General features: G+C 41.8%; 1 protein-coding gene across 3 annotated transcripts in view; it reads left to right on the forward strand.

The window, feature by feature from the left end:
- The window catches only part of svep1 (sushi, von Willebrand factor type A, EGF and pentraxin domain containing 1), a 236178-nt gene that overhangs the window by 126203 nt on the left and 96623 nt on the right, over positions 1-13352 (forward strand). For all 3 annotated transcript variants that reach the window (XM_043716218.1, XM_043716221.1, XM_043716222.1), the window contains 6 exons: positions 1944-2040; positions 2129-2242; positions 5416-5529; positions 8810-9011; positions 10186-10343; positions 11478-11679. In XM_043716218.1, the coding sequence (XP_043572153.1) occupies positions 1944-2040; positions 2129-2242; positions 5416-5529; positions 8810-9011; positions 10186-10343; positions 11478-11679 (887 nt within the window). The remainder of the gene's footprint in view (positions 1-1943; positions 2041-2128; positions 2243-5415; positions 5530-8809; positions 9012-10185; positions 10344-11477; positions 11680-13352) is intronic.

Consider the following 13352-nt stretch of genomic DNA (forward strand, 5'->3'; position numbering starts at 1 on the left):
ACCCAACTCCCATTGAAACTCCCCATCCATCTCCCATTGAAACCCCCACCCACCTAATTCTTTTAAAATCCTAAGTCCAGGGGACCTAACAACCTTTAATTTCATTAGTTTTCCTAGTACACTTTCTCTAATGCTAGTTATTGTATTTCCTGCCTCCTGCACCCCTCCGTCCACCATCACTACCAGCTCACACAAACCATCTGTCTCTTGACATTTTTTAGAATGCAGACTGATGCAAAATATTTATTTAACTTTTCTGCTATTTTCTGGTTCCCTGCTACCATTGTCCCAGCCTCATTCCTTAAGGCACCTATGTTCAACTTCACCTCTCTATTCCTTTCTAACTATTTAAAGAAGCTCTTACTGTTTATTTTTGTATTACTTGCTAATTCACCTGTTAGAATTTCTCCCTGTACCATATTTGTTCACTCACCTTTCTTGCAGTCTTCGCTCTCCTGTACTTTGTAAAACCTTTATAGCAGTTGGACAATTGCAGGATTGAGGCTCCTTGAAAGTTGCCCTTTTTGTCCCTGCACTTACTTTACCTATAATCACACCTTCCTGTCCTTGAGCATGGGCCACATTTGAACTGACTAATTTAAGGGGTGCGCCCATTTCTTGGAGCAAAATGCCCCTTCCTGATGTGGCACCTTGAACCCCAACTCCTCAAGCTGGATCTGAAATTGTTAAAGTTACAGAGATTTTCTACATGTGTGTTCACTGTGGATCATTTTGGCATCCAACAACTCCCACATGCTGTATCTGCAACACATCACCCAATCTACTAAGTCATTAGTAAATCATCAAGTGTCCCTGTTCTTTATACTTGAAGAACCCTTTTCTTTATAGTTTTTTTTTCACATGTACTGGTATCAATCTTATACTGAGCAAATGAGTTGGAAGGAAAAAAGAGAAAAACTTGATGCCTCAACACAAACTGAAGGTCTTATTTTTATGTAAAACCTAGAAATACTCATAATCTTATTCACCAATCTGCTGCTTCTTTTAGCAAAACCAACCAAACACCTCACTTCTGCCACCACTACACTCCTTGAGATGTTCAATTTCAAAACTCTATTGGAAGTCACATGCTAATGTTAAGTCACACTACGTTAGCTACTTCTATATGCACTCATCACAAAGGGTCTGTGTCAATTAATAAGAACTCAGTTTAATCTAATTCTTAATTCGGTTTCTCTGCTATTGGATGCTTGAAAATAAACCTCCTCAAATCTTGAAACTACAGAATCTGAATACCAGATTTCACTTTAATGCCAACAACAAACTATGAACTAAATTAGGTGCACACCAATTATTGACTTAGGCATTTTCTCACACATGGAATGGCCTCAGCCATCAGGTTGGAGCATTGTTCCTCCCCTTGCCTCACTCAGTCCTGCTACACTCACCCCAACAAGAACACCAAGTCTGACACAAGGAGGCTACCTTGACAACTCTAATGTTCCCCAGTCCCTCCGTGAACATGGAGACTAATTGGAAAATTTCAGTTTCAATGTCATTAGAGAGCTTCAACAGCTTCTGTGGTCATCTGTTATCTGTGGTCACGCAGCCCTGCCATTCCCCAACCTACCTCTGGGTACATGGCCCCACGGGTGGAATGATGTCAGGGACTGGCGCGTGTGCTGGTGTTAAATTTCATGCCTGCCCTCTTCAGGGCAATACAACCCAATATCTCATGGAGTCACTCACTATGGGATAGATCACAACAGTATTTCTGTGAATGAGTGTCTCTTGTTTATGTAATATTAGGAGATGATAGTTTATCATCAGACTAATTGATTTTCTGAACATTTTTATATCAATCAAACTGTGATTGATGTGAGGACAACTATCAGTATAACCACAGGCCAGGACAAAATTGAAACCCTTATTTAGCTGAATTGACAATAAGTATTTTACTTTTCCCTCCCTTTTGAATGAAGGAGTTTAACGAATGCTTCTTGCAACCATGCCAACACAACGGAAGCTGTGAAAGTGTTGGGTCAGGTCACGTTTGTGTGTGCCAGCCTGGATTTACAGGTAGGTGAACTCTTATAGTCAGGGGTTTCCTTGGATATCGGCATGGGCCTCAGCAGCTTCTCAGTTCTACACTGCATTTGTGTTTCAGGCTCTAACTGTGAAACAAACATTAACGAGTGTGCGTCAGATCCTTGCCAAAACAATGCTGCCTGTCAGGATGGAATTGGGAGATTTGTGTGCTTGTGCCAGCCTGGTTTTGTGGGTAAGTTTCCTCTCAAGAATCTCCTCCACTTACAGAGAAAGAATCAGACGTGTCACTGTTACCAGCCCATGTTTATCTCTAGCTGTATCTAAAGGCATTGTAATTTTTCCGATGACTTACTGATCTCCAGCTGGGTGGAATTTAAAGTCAGTTAAGGAATACGGATCTAAAAGCTGGTCTTAATTGAGATATTATGAAAACTCCATCTGGTTCACTAGGGGAAGGGAATCTGCTGTCTTTAACATGTGATTCCAGACATACAACAACATGGTTGACTCTTAAGTGCCCTCCAAAATGAAAAGCTCCAGGCATGTTGAAGTATCACAGCCTGTCATGAAGGCAGCTTAGTAGCTTCTCACAATTGGAAATGGGAAACTATTGCTGCTGTTGCCTGCAATCCCCATATCCTGTGAAAGAATAAAGAAATAATGCTGTAACTTATCCTGTGCAATTCAGCACAATAAATACCTGAGGGCTTTGGTAGAGTTCACAGACTCACAGAAAGGTCATGACACAGAAAAGAGTCTAGATTAGATTGGTGCTGGAAAAGCACAGCAGGTCAGGCAGCATCCGAGAAGCAGGTAAAGCTCCCATGACACAGAAAGAGCCCATTCAGCCCAAATTGTCTGCATTGACTCCTCAAATGAGCATAATTAACTACTGCCAGTTGCTTGCTTTCTCTCCATACCCTTGTACATTGTTTCTACCTGAATGATCTTCCAACATTCCCCTGATGACCTCAGTTAAACCAGCCTCCACCACACTTTCAGGTAATGCACATCATATCCTAACTGCTCGGTGTGAGAAAAAGTTATTTTCTTGATAACATTTGCTCCTTTTGCATATCACTTTAAACCTATGCCGTTTTTCTTGATCCTTTTACAGGTGGGAACAGTTTCTCCTTATCAGATCTATCAGGTTTGCTAAGGACTTTGAAAACCTCTGTTGTATCTCCTTTTATCATCCTTTCAGTGGAGAACAACTTCTTTAATCTATCCTCATAACGAGAATTTCTCATCCCTGGAAACATTCTTGTAAATCATTCTGTCCAATGCATTCCCATCTTTCATACAATGAGGTGTCCACAATTGTACACAATACTCCAGCTGAGGTCCAACAAGTGTCTTACAAAAGTTCAACATCACCTGTTTGCTCTTGTACTCTGTGCCCCATCCATAAAACCAGAAATACTATATGCTTTACTAAATACTTTTTCAACCTGCTCTGTCAACTTGAGTCATCTGTGCACCAATACACCTAGGCCCCTCTGCTACTGTACCCTCTTTATAATTGTGTCCCGTTTTTTATATTGTCTTTCCATGTTATTCCCATCAAATACATCACCTTACACTTCTTTGCATTGAACTTTATCTGTCACCTGTCTGTCCACTCAGATGCATGGCAGATGCAGTTTAATGTGGATAAATGTATGATAATCCACTTTGGTGGCAAGAACAGGAAGGCAGATTACTACCTCAATGGAATCAATTTAGGTCAAGGGGCAGTACAGAGAGATCTGGGTGTTCTTGTACACCAGTCAATGAAGGTAAGCATGCAGGTACAGCAGGTAGTGAAGAAGGCTAATAGCATGCTGACTATCATAACAAGAGGGATTGAGTATAGAAGCAAAGAGGTTCTTCTGCAGCTGTACAGGGCCCTGGTGAGACCACACCTGGAGTACTGATTGCAGTTCTGGTCTCCAAATTTGAGGAAAGACATTCTGGCTATTGAGGGAGTGCAGCGTAGGTTCACGAGGTCAATTCCTGGAATGGCGGGGTTACCTTACACTGAAAGACTGGAGCGACTGGGCTTGTATACCCTTGAGTTTAGAAGACTGAGACGGGATCTGATTGAGACGTATAAGATTATTAAAGGATTGGACACACTGGGGGCAGGAAATATGTTTCTGCTGATGGGTGAGTGCTGAACCAGAGGACACAGCTTAAAAATACAGGGTAGACCATTTAGGACAGAGATGAGGAGAAACTTCTTCACCCAGAGAGTGGTGGCTGTGTGGAATGCTCTGCCCCAGAGGGCAGTGGAGGCCCAGTCTCTGAATTCATTTAAGAAAGAGTTGGATAGAGCTATCAAGGATAGTGGAATCAAGGGTTATAGAGATAAGGCAGGAACAGGATACGGATTAAGGATGATCAGCCATGATCATATTGAATGGTGGTGCAGGCTGGAAGGGCAGAATGGCCAACTCCTGCACCTATTGCCACGCAGGCACGGGGAGAATGTGCAAACTCCACACAGTCAGTCGCCTGAGGCGGGAATTGAACCCGGGTCTCCGGCGCTGTGAGGCAACAGTGCTAACCACTGTGCCACCGTGCCGCCCACCGTGCCGCCCACCGTGTCTATTGTCTATTGTCACTCCACCAACTTGTCCATGTCCTTTTGGAGTTCCTCCTCATCGTTTACAATTCTTCCAAATTCCATGACATCTGCAAACTTTCAAATTGTGCCCTGCACCCCGAGATCAGATCATTAATATAGATCAAGAAAAGCTATGGTTCCAATTTGGACCCCTCTGGAATAAACCTCCACTTGCTTAAAAATATCTATTGGCCATTACTCCATTTGATATCATTCTGCCAATTTTGTATCTTTGTTGCTGCTGTCCCTTTTATATATTTCCTCACAATCTGTTGTGTGGCACTGTGTCAAATTACTTCTGGAAGTCATTGTTCACCACTTCAACATTGTTATGCTCATCGAGTCACTCTGTTACGTCACCTTGGAACTCTCCAAACTGTCCAGGAAAATTCAATCATGAGGGAAGCCTATCAGAGAAAAGTCACCACGTAAGGAGTACGAACAGAATCTGCTCCTACATTATAGATTATAAAAAGTGCTATTTCACTCCAAGCCTATCAATAGTAAATGTGGTTATAGAAACAGCCTGAGCAGTGAATAGGGTAAATCTGAAGGAAAATAAATGAGCAAGCCACAAGAGGGCTCTGCTAAGTTGTTGGGGATGGGGATGGCATGGGGGTAGTTCTGCCAAGCTGGAGGTTGCCTTTTGCTGGGTATACAAGACCAGGAAAATGGTCTTTCGAGAGGTCCAAATGTTGGGAGGGTATGACAGGTTGTTGTGGGGGCGGGGAGGGTGAGTGGGTATCATTATGACATGAGAGTTAGCAAACAGTTTGGCTTCTTTTGATGTTTTCCAGGTATTCTATGTGAGGAAGAGGAAAACGAGTGTAACTCTCAACCATGTCTTCATGATGGAAGATGCATTGACCAGATTAATGCATATTACTGCGAGTGTACAGTTGGGTTTAGAGGTAAAAATACATTCACAGTGCTTTTTTTGCATTTAGTTCTTCATTGGCAAATTATAGCAAGGTATTTGCTTAATTCTCTTAAGTTAATCAATTATTTCTCTGATTTGTGACATGAATAATTTACGTTACACCCAAAGCTATTAATAGGGAGTTTTGCAGCAACTATTGGAATTTAATTACAATGAATAGATTGTAGCAGTGAATACATAGAATTTACAGCATTGGAAGAGGTCATTTGGTCCATCAGGTCTATACTTATATTTATGCACCACATGACCCTCTTCCTATCTTACTTTGTATAACCCTGCAAGCGTAACAATCGATTTCTTTGTCCCTCTTATTTTTTTTTAAAATCTAGCTTCTCATTAAATGCATCCATGCTACAGAAGATTATATATGATTATATCCTAGAGTCCCAGATTATCCAAAAATAGAATTCATTAAAAGGTAACAGTGTAAAAATGATGCATAAGCTGCACAAAAAAATACAAAGGTGATATAACAGTAATATAACTGGACTTGCAATTCCGAATAATGCTCTGAGCATATGGGCTCAAATCCCACCAGAGGAACTTATCAAGGCTCCTCTGACAACATCTTTCAAACTCCACCACCCAAAACAGCAGCAGATACATGAGATTGCTACAAACTCCAAGCACACAACATCCAGGCGTGGAAATATATCACCATTCCTTTTGAGTTGCTGGGTTAAAATTCTGAAACTCTCTCCCTAACAACATTACAGGACTACCTATTGCATATGAACTGCAGAACTTCAAGAAGGTGGATTACCACCACCTTCCCAAGAGCAATTAGGGATGATGAGAAATGCTGGCCCAATCAGCATTTCACATCCCACAAATTAACTAATAAAAAAATCTGGAATTGAAAGCTAGTTTCATCTGGCTCACAAATGTTCCTTATGGAATGAAGTCTGCTGTCTTTCCCTATTCGAGCCTACATGTGACTCCAGAACCCCCACTTTCTCCTGAAATAAGAGAAAGTGAGGACTGCCGATGCTGGAGATCAGAGTCAAAACGTGTGGCACTGGAAAAGCACAGCAGGTCAGGCAGCATACGAGGAGCAGGAGAATTGACATTTCAGGCATAAGCCCTTCAACAGAAACGTCGACTCCCCTGCTCCTCGGATGAGTTCTGGTGCTGCTACTGATCTGACCAACTGCTACTGTCCTATTGGCTCCATTTGGGTGTTTTAGGTGTTTCCCTGCCTTTTTAGAAAAATGGCATGGGCTCCCACAGTACAACCTCGTATCGCAGTGTTATAATACCATCAATGTTTTAATGATGGAACCACATCCCATTCCCCATGTCTACAGCATTGTTACCTGAGAGTATCCACTTTTCATATTGCCCATGTGGATTTAGATCCCACCTAGACAACGTCTTCTCCATCCTCCAAGATTCTGAAATAGCCAGTGTGGCATCTTGACACTGACTATTCTAAACCAGACAAACTATAAGCTGGTGCACTTAAAAGCAGGAGAAAGTGAATCTTATCCTTTCCCTTCAAATAATTTTATTATTGAATTCAATATGGAATTGCATACATTCATGTAGAAAACACGGTAACAGTGCATCTTGCTTTGTAAAGGAGCATCAGCTTGACTCAGTCATTAACACTGTCTAGGTCAGCATTGACAGAATAGGAAAGGTTTAGAGGGATGTGGTCCAAGCAGATGCAGGTGGGACTAGTTTAGTTTGGGATTATGGTTGTCATGGACTGGTTAGACCGAAGGGTCGGTTCCTGTACTATGTGACTCTATAATAATACTGCTGCCTGACCTGCTGTGCTTTTCCAGCGCCACCCTTTTTGACTCTATTCCCTGAAATAGCCCAGCAAGCCGTTCCGCTCAAATGCAATTTGGGATGATCAACAAATGTTATCTTTACCTGCAATACCCAGATCCCATGTAAGAGTAATAGCTAATTCTCTACATTTTTAAATTTCATAATGTTATTGAACAGTAAGTTATCACAATATATTCACCTCAAACACTCCTCACAGTTCCACCTTCTCACCACTCTCTGAGTTCAGCAGTCTCTGAATTCACTACTGCATTATTAGTAACTATCTTTTTGATAGCTGCAGAAGCAGAATCATCTTGCCTATCTGGCCTAATTTAGCAAACTCTTTCAGAACTTTTAATACGTCTATTTTTAATACGTCTCACCCTCTTTTAATACGTCTCACCCTCTTTTAATACGTCTCACCCTCCTCTTCATTAGAAAGCAGAGCCCCAGACAAGTATAAACTTGCAGCTCTGGCATGACCCTGGTAAATCTTTCTTTTTCCACCCACGGTTAGACATTATGAACTTTCACAATCACTCTGTCAATGACTTGTAAGATGTACAGCTGGTGAACAGTTCCATTTATACATACATCTTTCTGAGGTAAAGTTTCTGCTTGACTGTGCGGGTTTCTCGAGCCCTTTTACTCTTCCCGTTGTCATGAATCCATCATGAACCAGATAGTAAGTGAGACAAAATACTTCTGGAGAGATTTATCAACAGGCAATAGGTTAGTATGAAATAGAAGCAGGATTCAACCATTCAACCCTTGAGCCAGCTTCCCCATTCAATGAAATCATGGATGACCTTCTATCTCGACTCTACCTTCTCTCACTATCTCCATTTCAAAGTGAAAAATCACACAACACCAGTTTATGGACCACCCCAATCCAACACCGGCATCTGCACATCACACTGCCATTTCACTAGATTCCCTATCCTTTTCTATAAACAAAGTAAACATGGGCAGCACGGTGGCACAGTGGTTAGCACTGCTGCCTCACAGTGCCAGAGACCCAGGTTCAATTCCCGCCACTGTCTGTGTGGAGTTTGCACATTCTCCCTGTGTCTGCATGGGTTTTCTCTGGTTTCCTCCCACAGTCCAAAAAAATGTGCAGGTTAGGTGAATTGGCCATGCTAAATTGCCTGTAGTGTTAGGTGAAGGGGTAAATGTAGGCGAATGCATCTGGGTGGGTAGGTCTTCAGGGGCTCAGTGTGGACTTGGGCCAAAGAACATGTTTCCACACTGTAAGTAATCTAAGAAAGTCTCAGTCTTGAAATATAGTCACCAACTGAGTACCCAGACCTTTGGCTCCATTGTAGTTTGCTGAGTTGATCTCAATGAACATTCAGTTATCAGGGCTATCTAGTAGGAATTTTAATGCTGCATCACTGAGGCTTTACATAGCAATGCCTGGATAGTTTTTTTTAAAACAATTGCAGTAATGTGTTCTGCTTCTTTCTTTCAAGGTGTCCACTGTGAACTTGATGTTAATGAGTGCCTTTCAACACCGTGTCTCAACAATGGGACATGTCATAATCTGATTGGTGGATTTCAGTGTACATGTCTGGCTGGATTTTTGGGAGACACATGTGAAGTGAATATTAATGAATGCACCAGCTTGCCCTGTTTGAATGGAGGATCATGCATTGACGACATCAGCACCTTCAGGTAAGTTTGCTACAAATGCAAACTTTAAAAAACTATTATGTTTTGCGATTGTCTCTTTATTTAAGGGAAAGGAGGCATTAAGGAGGTCACCTTGACCTGTTTTGACTTCTGCCCAACAATAGATTGAAATTGGGCAGCACGGTGGCTCAGTGGTTAGCAATGTTGCCTCACAGTGCCAGGGACCTAGGTTTGATTCCAGCCTGAGTTGACTATCTATGTGGCGTTTGCACACTCTCCCTGTATCTGCATGGATTTCCTCCGGGTGCTCCGGTTTCCTCCCACTCTCCAAAGGTGTGCAGGTCAGGTGAATTGGCCATGCTAAATTGCCCATAGTGTTCAGAGATGTGTAGATTAAGTGCATTAGTCAGGGGTAAATGTAGAGTAACAGGGGAATGGGTCTGGCTGGGTTATTCTTCGGAGGTTCGGTGTGGACTTGTTGGCCGAAGGGCCTGTTCCCACACTGTAGGGATTCTAATGATTCTATGAGATGGCTTGGTTGCCTTGGAGACAGTGAGGCCATGAAAAGGAGACTTTTCTTTCATCTTGAGATTAATTTGTCAACAAAAGCAGTATTTAGACAATGTAGGTATTAGTTTGTTTGCTACTGTAAAGATTTCGAAGTCTTATGTGATCATTCCAGCAGAAATTGAAATATCAATTTAAAAATTACTGTTCTCTACAGGGATCATAAAATTCCAACAAAGATTTAGTCAGGCTCGTTTGTGATCAAAGCATTTCTTTTTATTTGCTGTTTGGGAAAGAAAGGCTAAAAAGTCCATGGAACAATTTGGCGATTGGGATGTACAAATTGCACACAGGAATTAGGATCTAAGAATCTGCATCAATGATATTACTTAGGGAATAAATATTGGCCAGATCATGGGAATAACTCTCCCATTCTTCTTTGAAATAGTGCGATGGGATCTTCTGAAACTATCTGTACAATTAGATGTGGCTTCAGTTTAACTCCTCCAACAATGCCTCCCTCAATGTTGACCTTGATTTTCCTATTTACATCCTAGAATGGATCCTGAACCCAGAGTGGCAAGTATGCCACCTGCTGAGTTACAGTGCACATTGACTCATGTGCAGCCGCACCGAAGTTGCCTTGTTTGCAATCATCTATTTGCAAGCAGCAGAATTATTATGACTGATCATTCCTTCTCTTCTTTAGATGTCAATGCCCCCCAGGCTATACTGGCTTGTTCTGTGAAGTAGATGTGAATGAGTGTGAGTCAAATCCATGTCTGAACCAAGGGGTATGTGTGGACGATCTAGCCTCATACATCTGCAACTGTCTACCAGGTTTCACTGGAATTCGATGTGAAACAGGTAAAGGTCTCAAAATGGTCAGTTTCTGCTTCAAAATGTTGCAGGATCAAAGGTAAGCTCAATTGATGTGGTTGTCACTGCATACTCTAACATTTATTGCTCATTCCTAATTGCCATTAACATGGCAATGATGATCCAACTTCTTGAACCATGACAACTTGGGTAGTGTATGTATACCCACAGTGCTGCTAGAAAGGGAGTTTGAATATTTTTATGAGGCAACAGAAAAAGAAAGGTGATGTCATTCCAAGTCAGGAAGGTGTGTGACTTGGAGAGGAATTTGTAGCTGGTGCTATTCCCATGTGCCTGGTGCACTTCACCTTCTTAAATGGTTGGGGTGACAGATTTGGAAGTTGCTGTCAAGGTAACTCTGGTGGGTTGCTGCATCTTTTCGATGCTACACACTGCTACATTGGTGTTGAAGAGACTGAACATTTAATGTGGTGAACGGTTTGCCAATTATATATCCTGGATGGTTTTGAGTACTGTTGGTGCTGTGATCATCCTGGCAAGTCGGTGTATCCCCTCACACTCCTGCATGTGGTGAATAGGCATTGGGAAGGCGGGAGGTACGCTTCTCTCTGCAGATTTCCCATCCTCTGACCTGCAATTACTGTCCCTGGCAACACTGTGAGTACACATACACCATACAGATTGTAGTGTTTCAAGAAGATGGATCCTCTTCACCATCTTATTGGCAATTAGGAATGGCCAATAAATGTTGGATTATGCAGTGACACCCATATCCCATGAATAAGTATTTAAAAAACCAACAGTTGCTCTTTGAACCTGTAGCAACTTTATCTGCCTGTAGAAAATAATATTTCAAAAGCTCTGTTGTATCCAAACTGGGGATTGTTGTCATGATTGCACTGCGGTTCCAGTTAAGGTTTTGGTCAATATTGACTCTCAGGTATTGATGGTGGGTGATTTGATGATTGTAATGCCATTAAGTATCAAGGGGAGATGATCCAAAAAATCCCTTCAAACAAGTTAATTTTATTCATTGAAATTCAAATTGGAATTAGTTGAAATAGTTTTACACTTGAAATTTGAATGAAATAGCAGTCTTGTTTTCTCATCATGTGTTGCCAGATGGTATACCTGTATTTATTTAATCCCTTTTTATTTAAGAGTTATCCTCCAATTTTAACCTGGATTTTGAGGTTTCGGGGATCTATGGCTACGTTTTATTGGACAATGTATTCCCAAGACTCAGTGCTCTTACCTGTGCTTTCTGGATGAAATCTTCTGACACCACAAACTATGGGACTCCCATTTCCTATGCCCTGGACAATGGATGTGACAATGCATTTCTACTAACGGATTACAATGGGTAAATTCTTCTGCTTTTACAAGATTACTTCCAGTTCTTTTTTTCTGTTGGAAAGCAAATTCTAAAGGCTTGAGTTCCAGACAAAATCTTTTGAGACCCATGTTACAGGCATAGAAATCTACAGAACAGAAAAAGGCCCTTTGGCCCATTCTGTTCATGCTGTCAAAAAAAAACACCTGATTATTCAAATCCCATTTTCTGGCACTTATGTGCCTTGGTATTGCTTTAGTACTGAAGAAGAGTTATGTCTGAAACGTTGACTCTCTTGGTCCTCAGATTCTGCCTGACCTGCTATGCCTTTTCCAGTGCCAAGTTTTATCAACTCTCCCTCTTCACCATCTGCTGTCCTCACTTCCTCCTTGGTATTGCAAGTGTACATTTAAATACTTCTTAAATGCTAAAAGGGTTTCTGCCTGTATCACTCACACATATAGGCAGTGAGTTCCAGATTTTCATTACCCCCTGGGTAAAAAGGTTTTTCCTCACAACCTCTCTAAATTCTCTACCCCCTCCCTTAAATCTATGCTCCCAGGTCATTGATCCCTCCATCAAGGGAAAAAGTGTCTTTGTTTCTATCCTATCTATGCCCCACATAATTTTATACATCTGAATCATATCCCCACTCAATCTCTGCTGTTCAAAACAATGTCCAATATGTCCAATTTCTCTTCATAACTCTCCAGTTCAGGCAACATTCTGGTAAATCTCTCCTGTGTCCTCACTAGTACTATCACATCCTTCCTATAATAAGGATTCCAGACCTGCACACAATATTCTAGCTGTGATCTAGCTAACTTTGGGGTGGCTCAATAGTTAGCACTGTTGCCTCACAGCACCAGGGACCTGGGTTCAATTCCTGCCCCAGGCGACTGTCTGTATGGAGTTTGCACATTCTCCCTGTGTCTGCGTGGGTTTCTCCCATAGTCCAAAGATATGCAGGTCAAGTGAATTGGTCATGCTAAATTCCCCATAGTGTTAGGTGCATTAGTCAGAGGGGAAATGGGTCTGGGTGGGTTACTCTTTGGGGGGTTGGTGTGGACTTGTTGGGCCGAAGGGCTTGTTTCCACACTGTAGGGAATCTAATCTAATGTTTTATACATTTCCAGCTAAACTTCACTGCCCTTGAATAATAAAGGCTAATATATCATACGCCTTTTGAACCATTTTATCTGCCTGACTTGATAGACTGGCTTACAGGCTGTCCAAGTTCCTTCTGATCCTTGGTTCTTTCCAGATTTCCACTATTTATCAAGTATTCTCTTGCATTGTTTGTCCTGCCCAATTCCACACCCCATCCATCTGCACTGAATTCTGTTTGCCACTGAACAGCCATCTGACCAGCCCGCTTATATCCTCCAGTAATCTATGGCTATCCTCCTCACTATTTACCACCCCATTAATTTTTGTATTATCTGTGAACTTACTGATCAACCTTCCTACATCTGTGTCTACATCATGAAATCACAAGGGTCCAACAATGACCCTTGTGGGACCCCCATCAGACGCAGACTTCCAACTAGAAAAATATCCCTCAACCTTTATTCTCTGCTTCCTGCTACTCAGTCAAATGTGTATCCAATTTCCTTGGATCCCATGGGCTCTTACCTTTGCTGTTAGTCTCCCATACGGAACTTTATCAAAAGCCTAGCTGGAGTCTAAGTAAACTACATCTA

This window comes from Chiloscyllium plagiosum, chromosome 2 (genome assembly GCF_004010195.1).
Source record: "Chiloscyllium plagiosum isolate BGI_BamShark_2017 chromosome 2, ASM401019v2, whole genome shotgun sequence".
Taxonomy (NCBI): Eukaryota; Metazoa; Chordata; class Chondrichthyes; order Orectolobiformes; family Hemiscylliidae; genus Chiloscyllium; species Chiloscyllium plagiosum.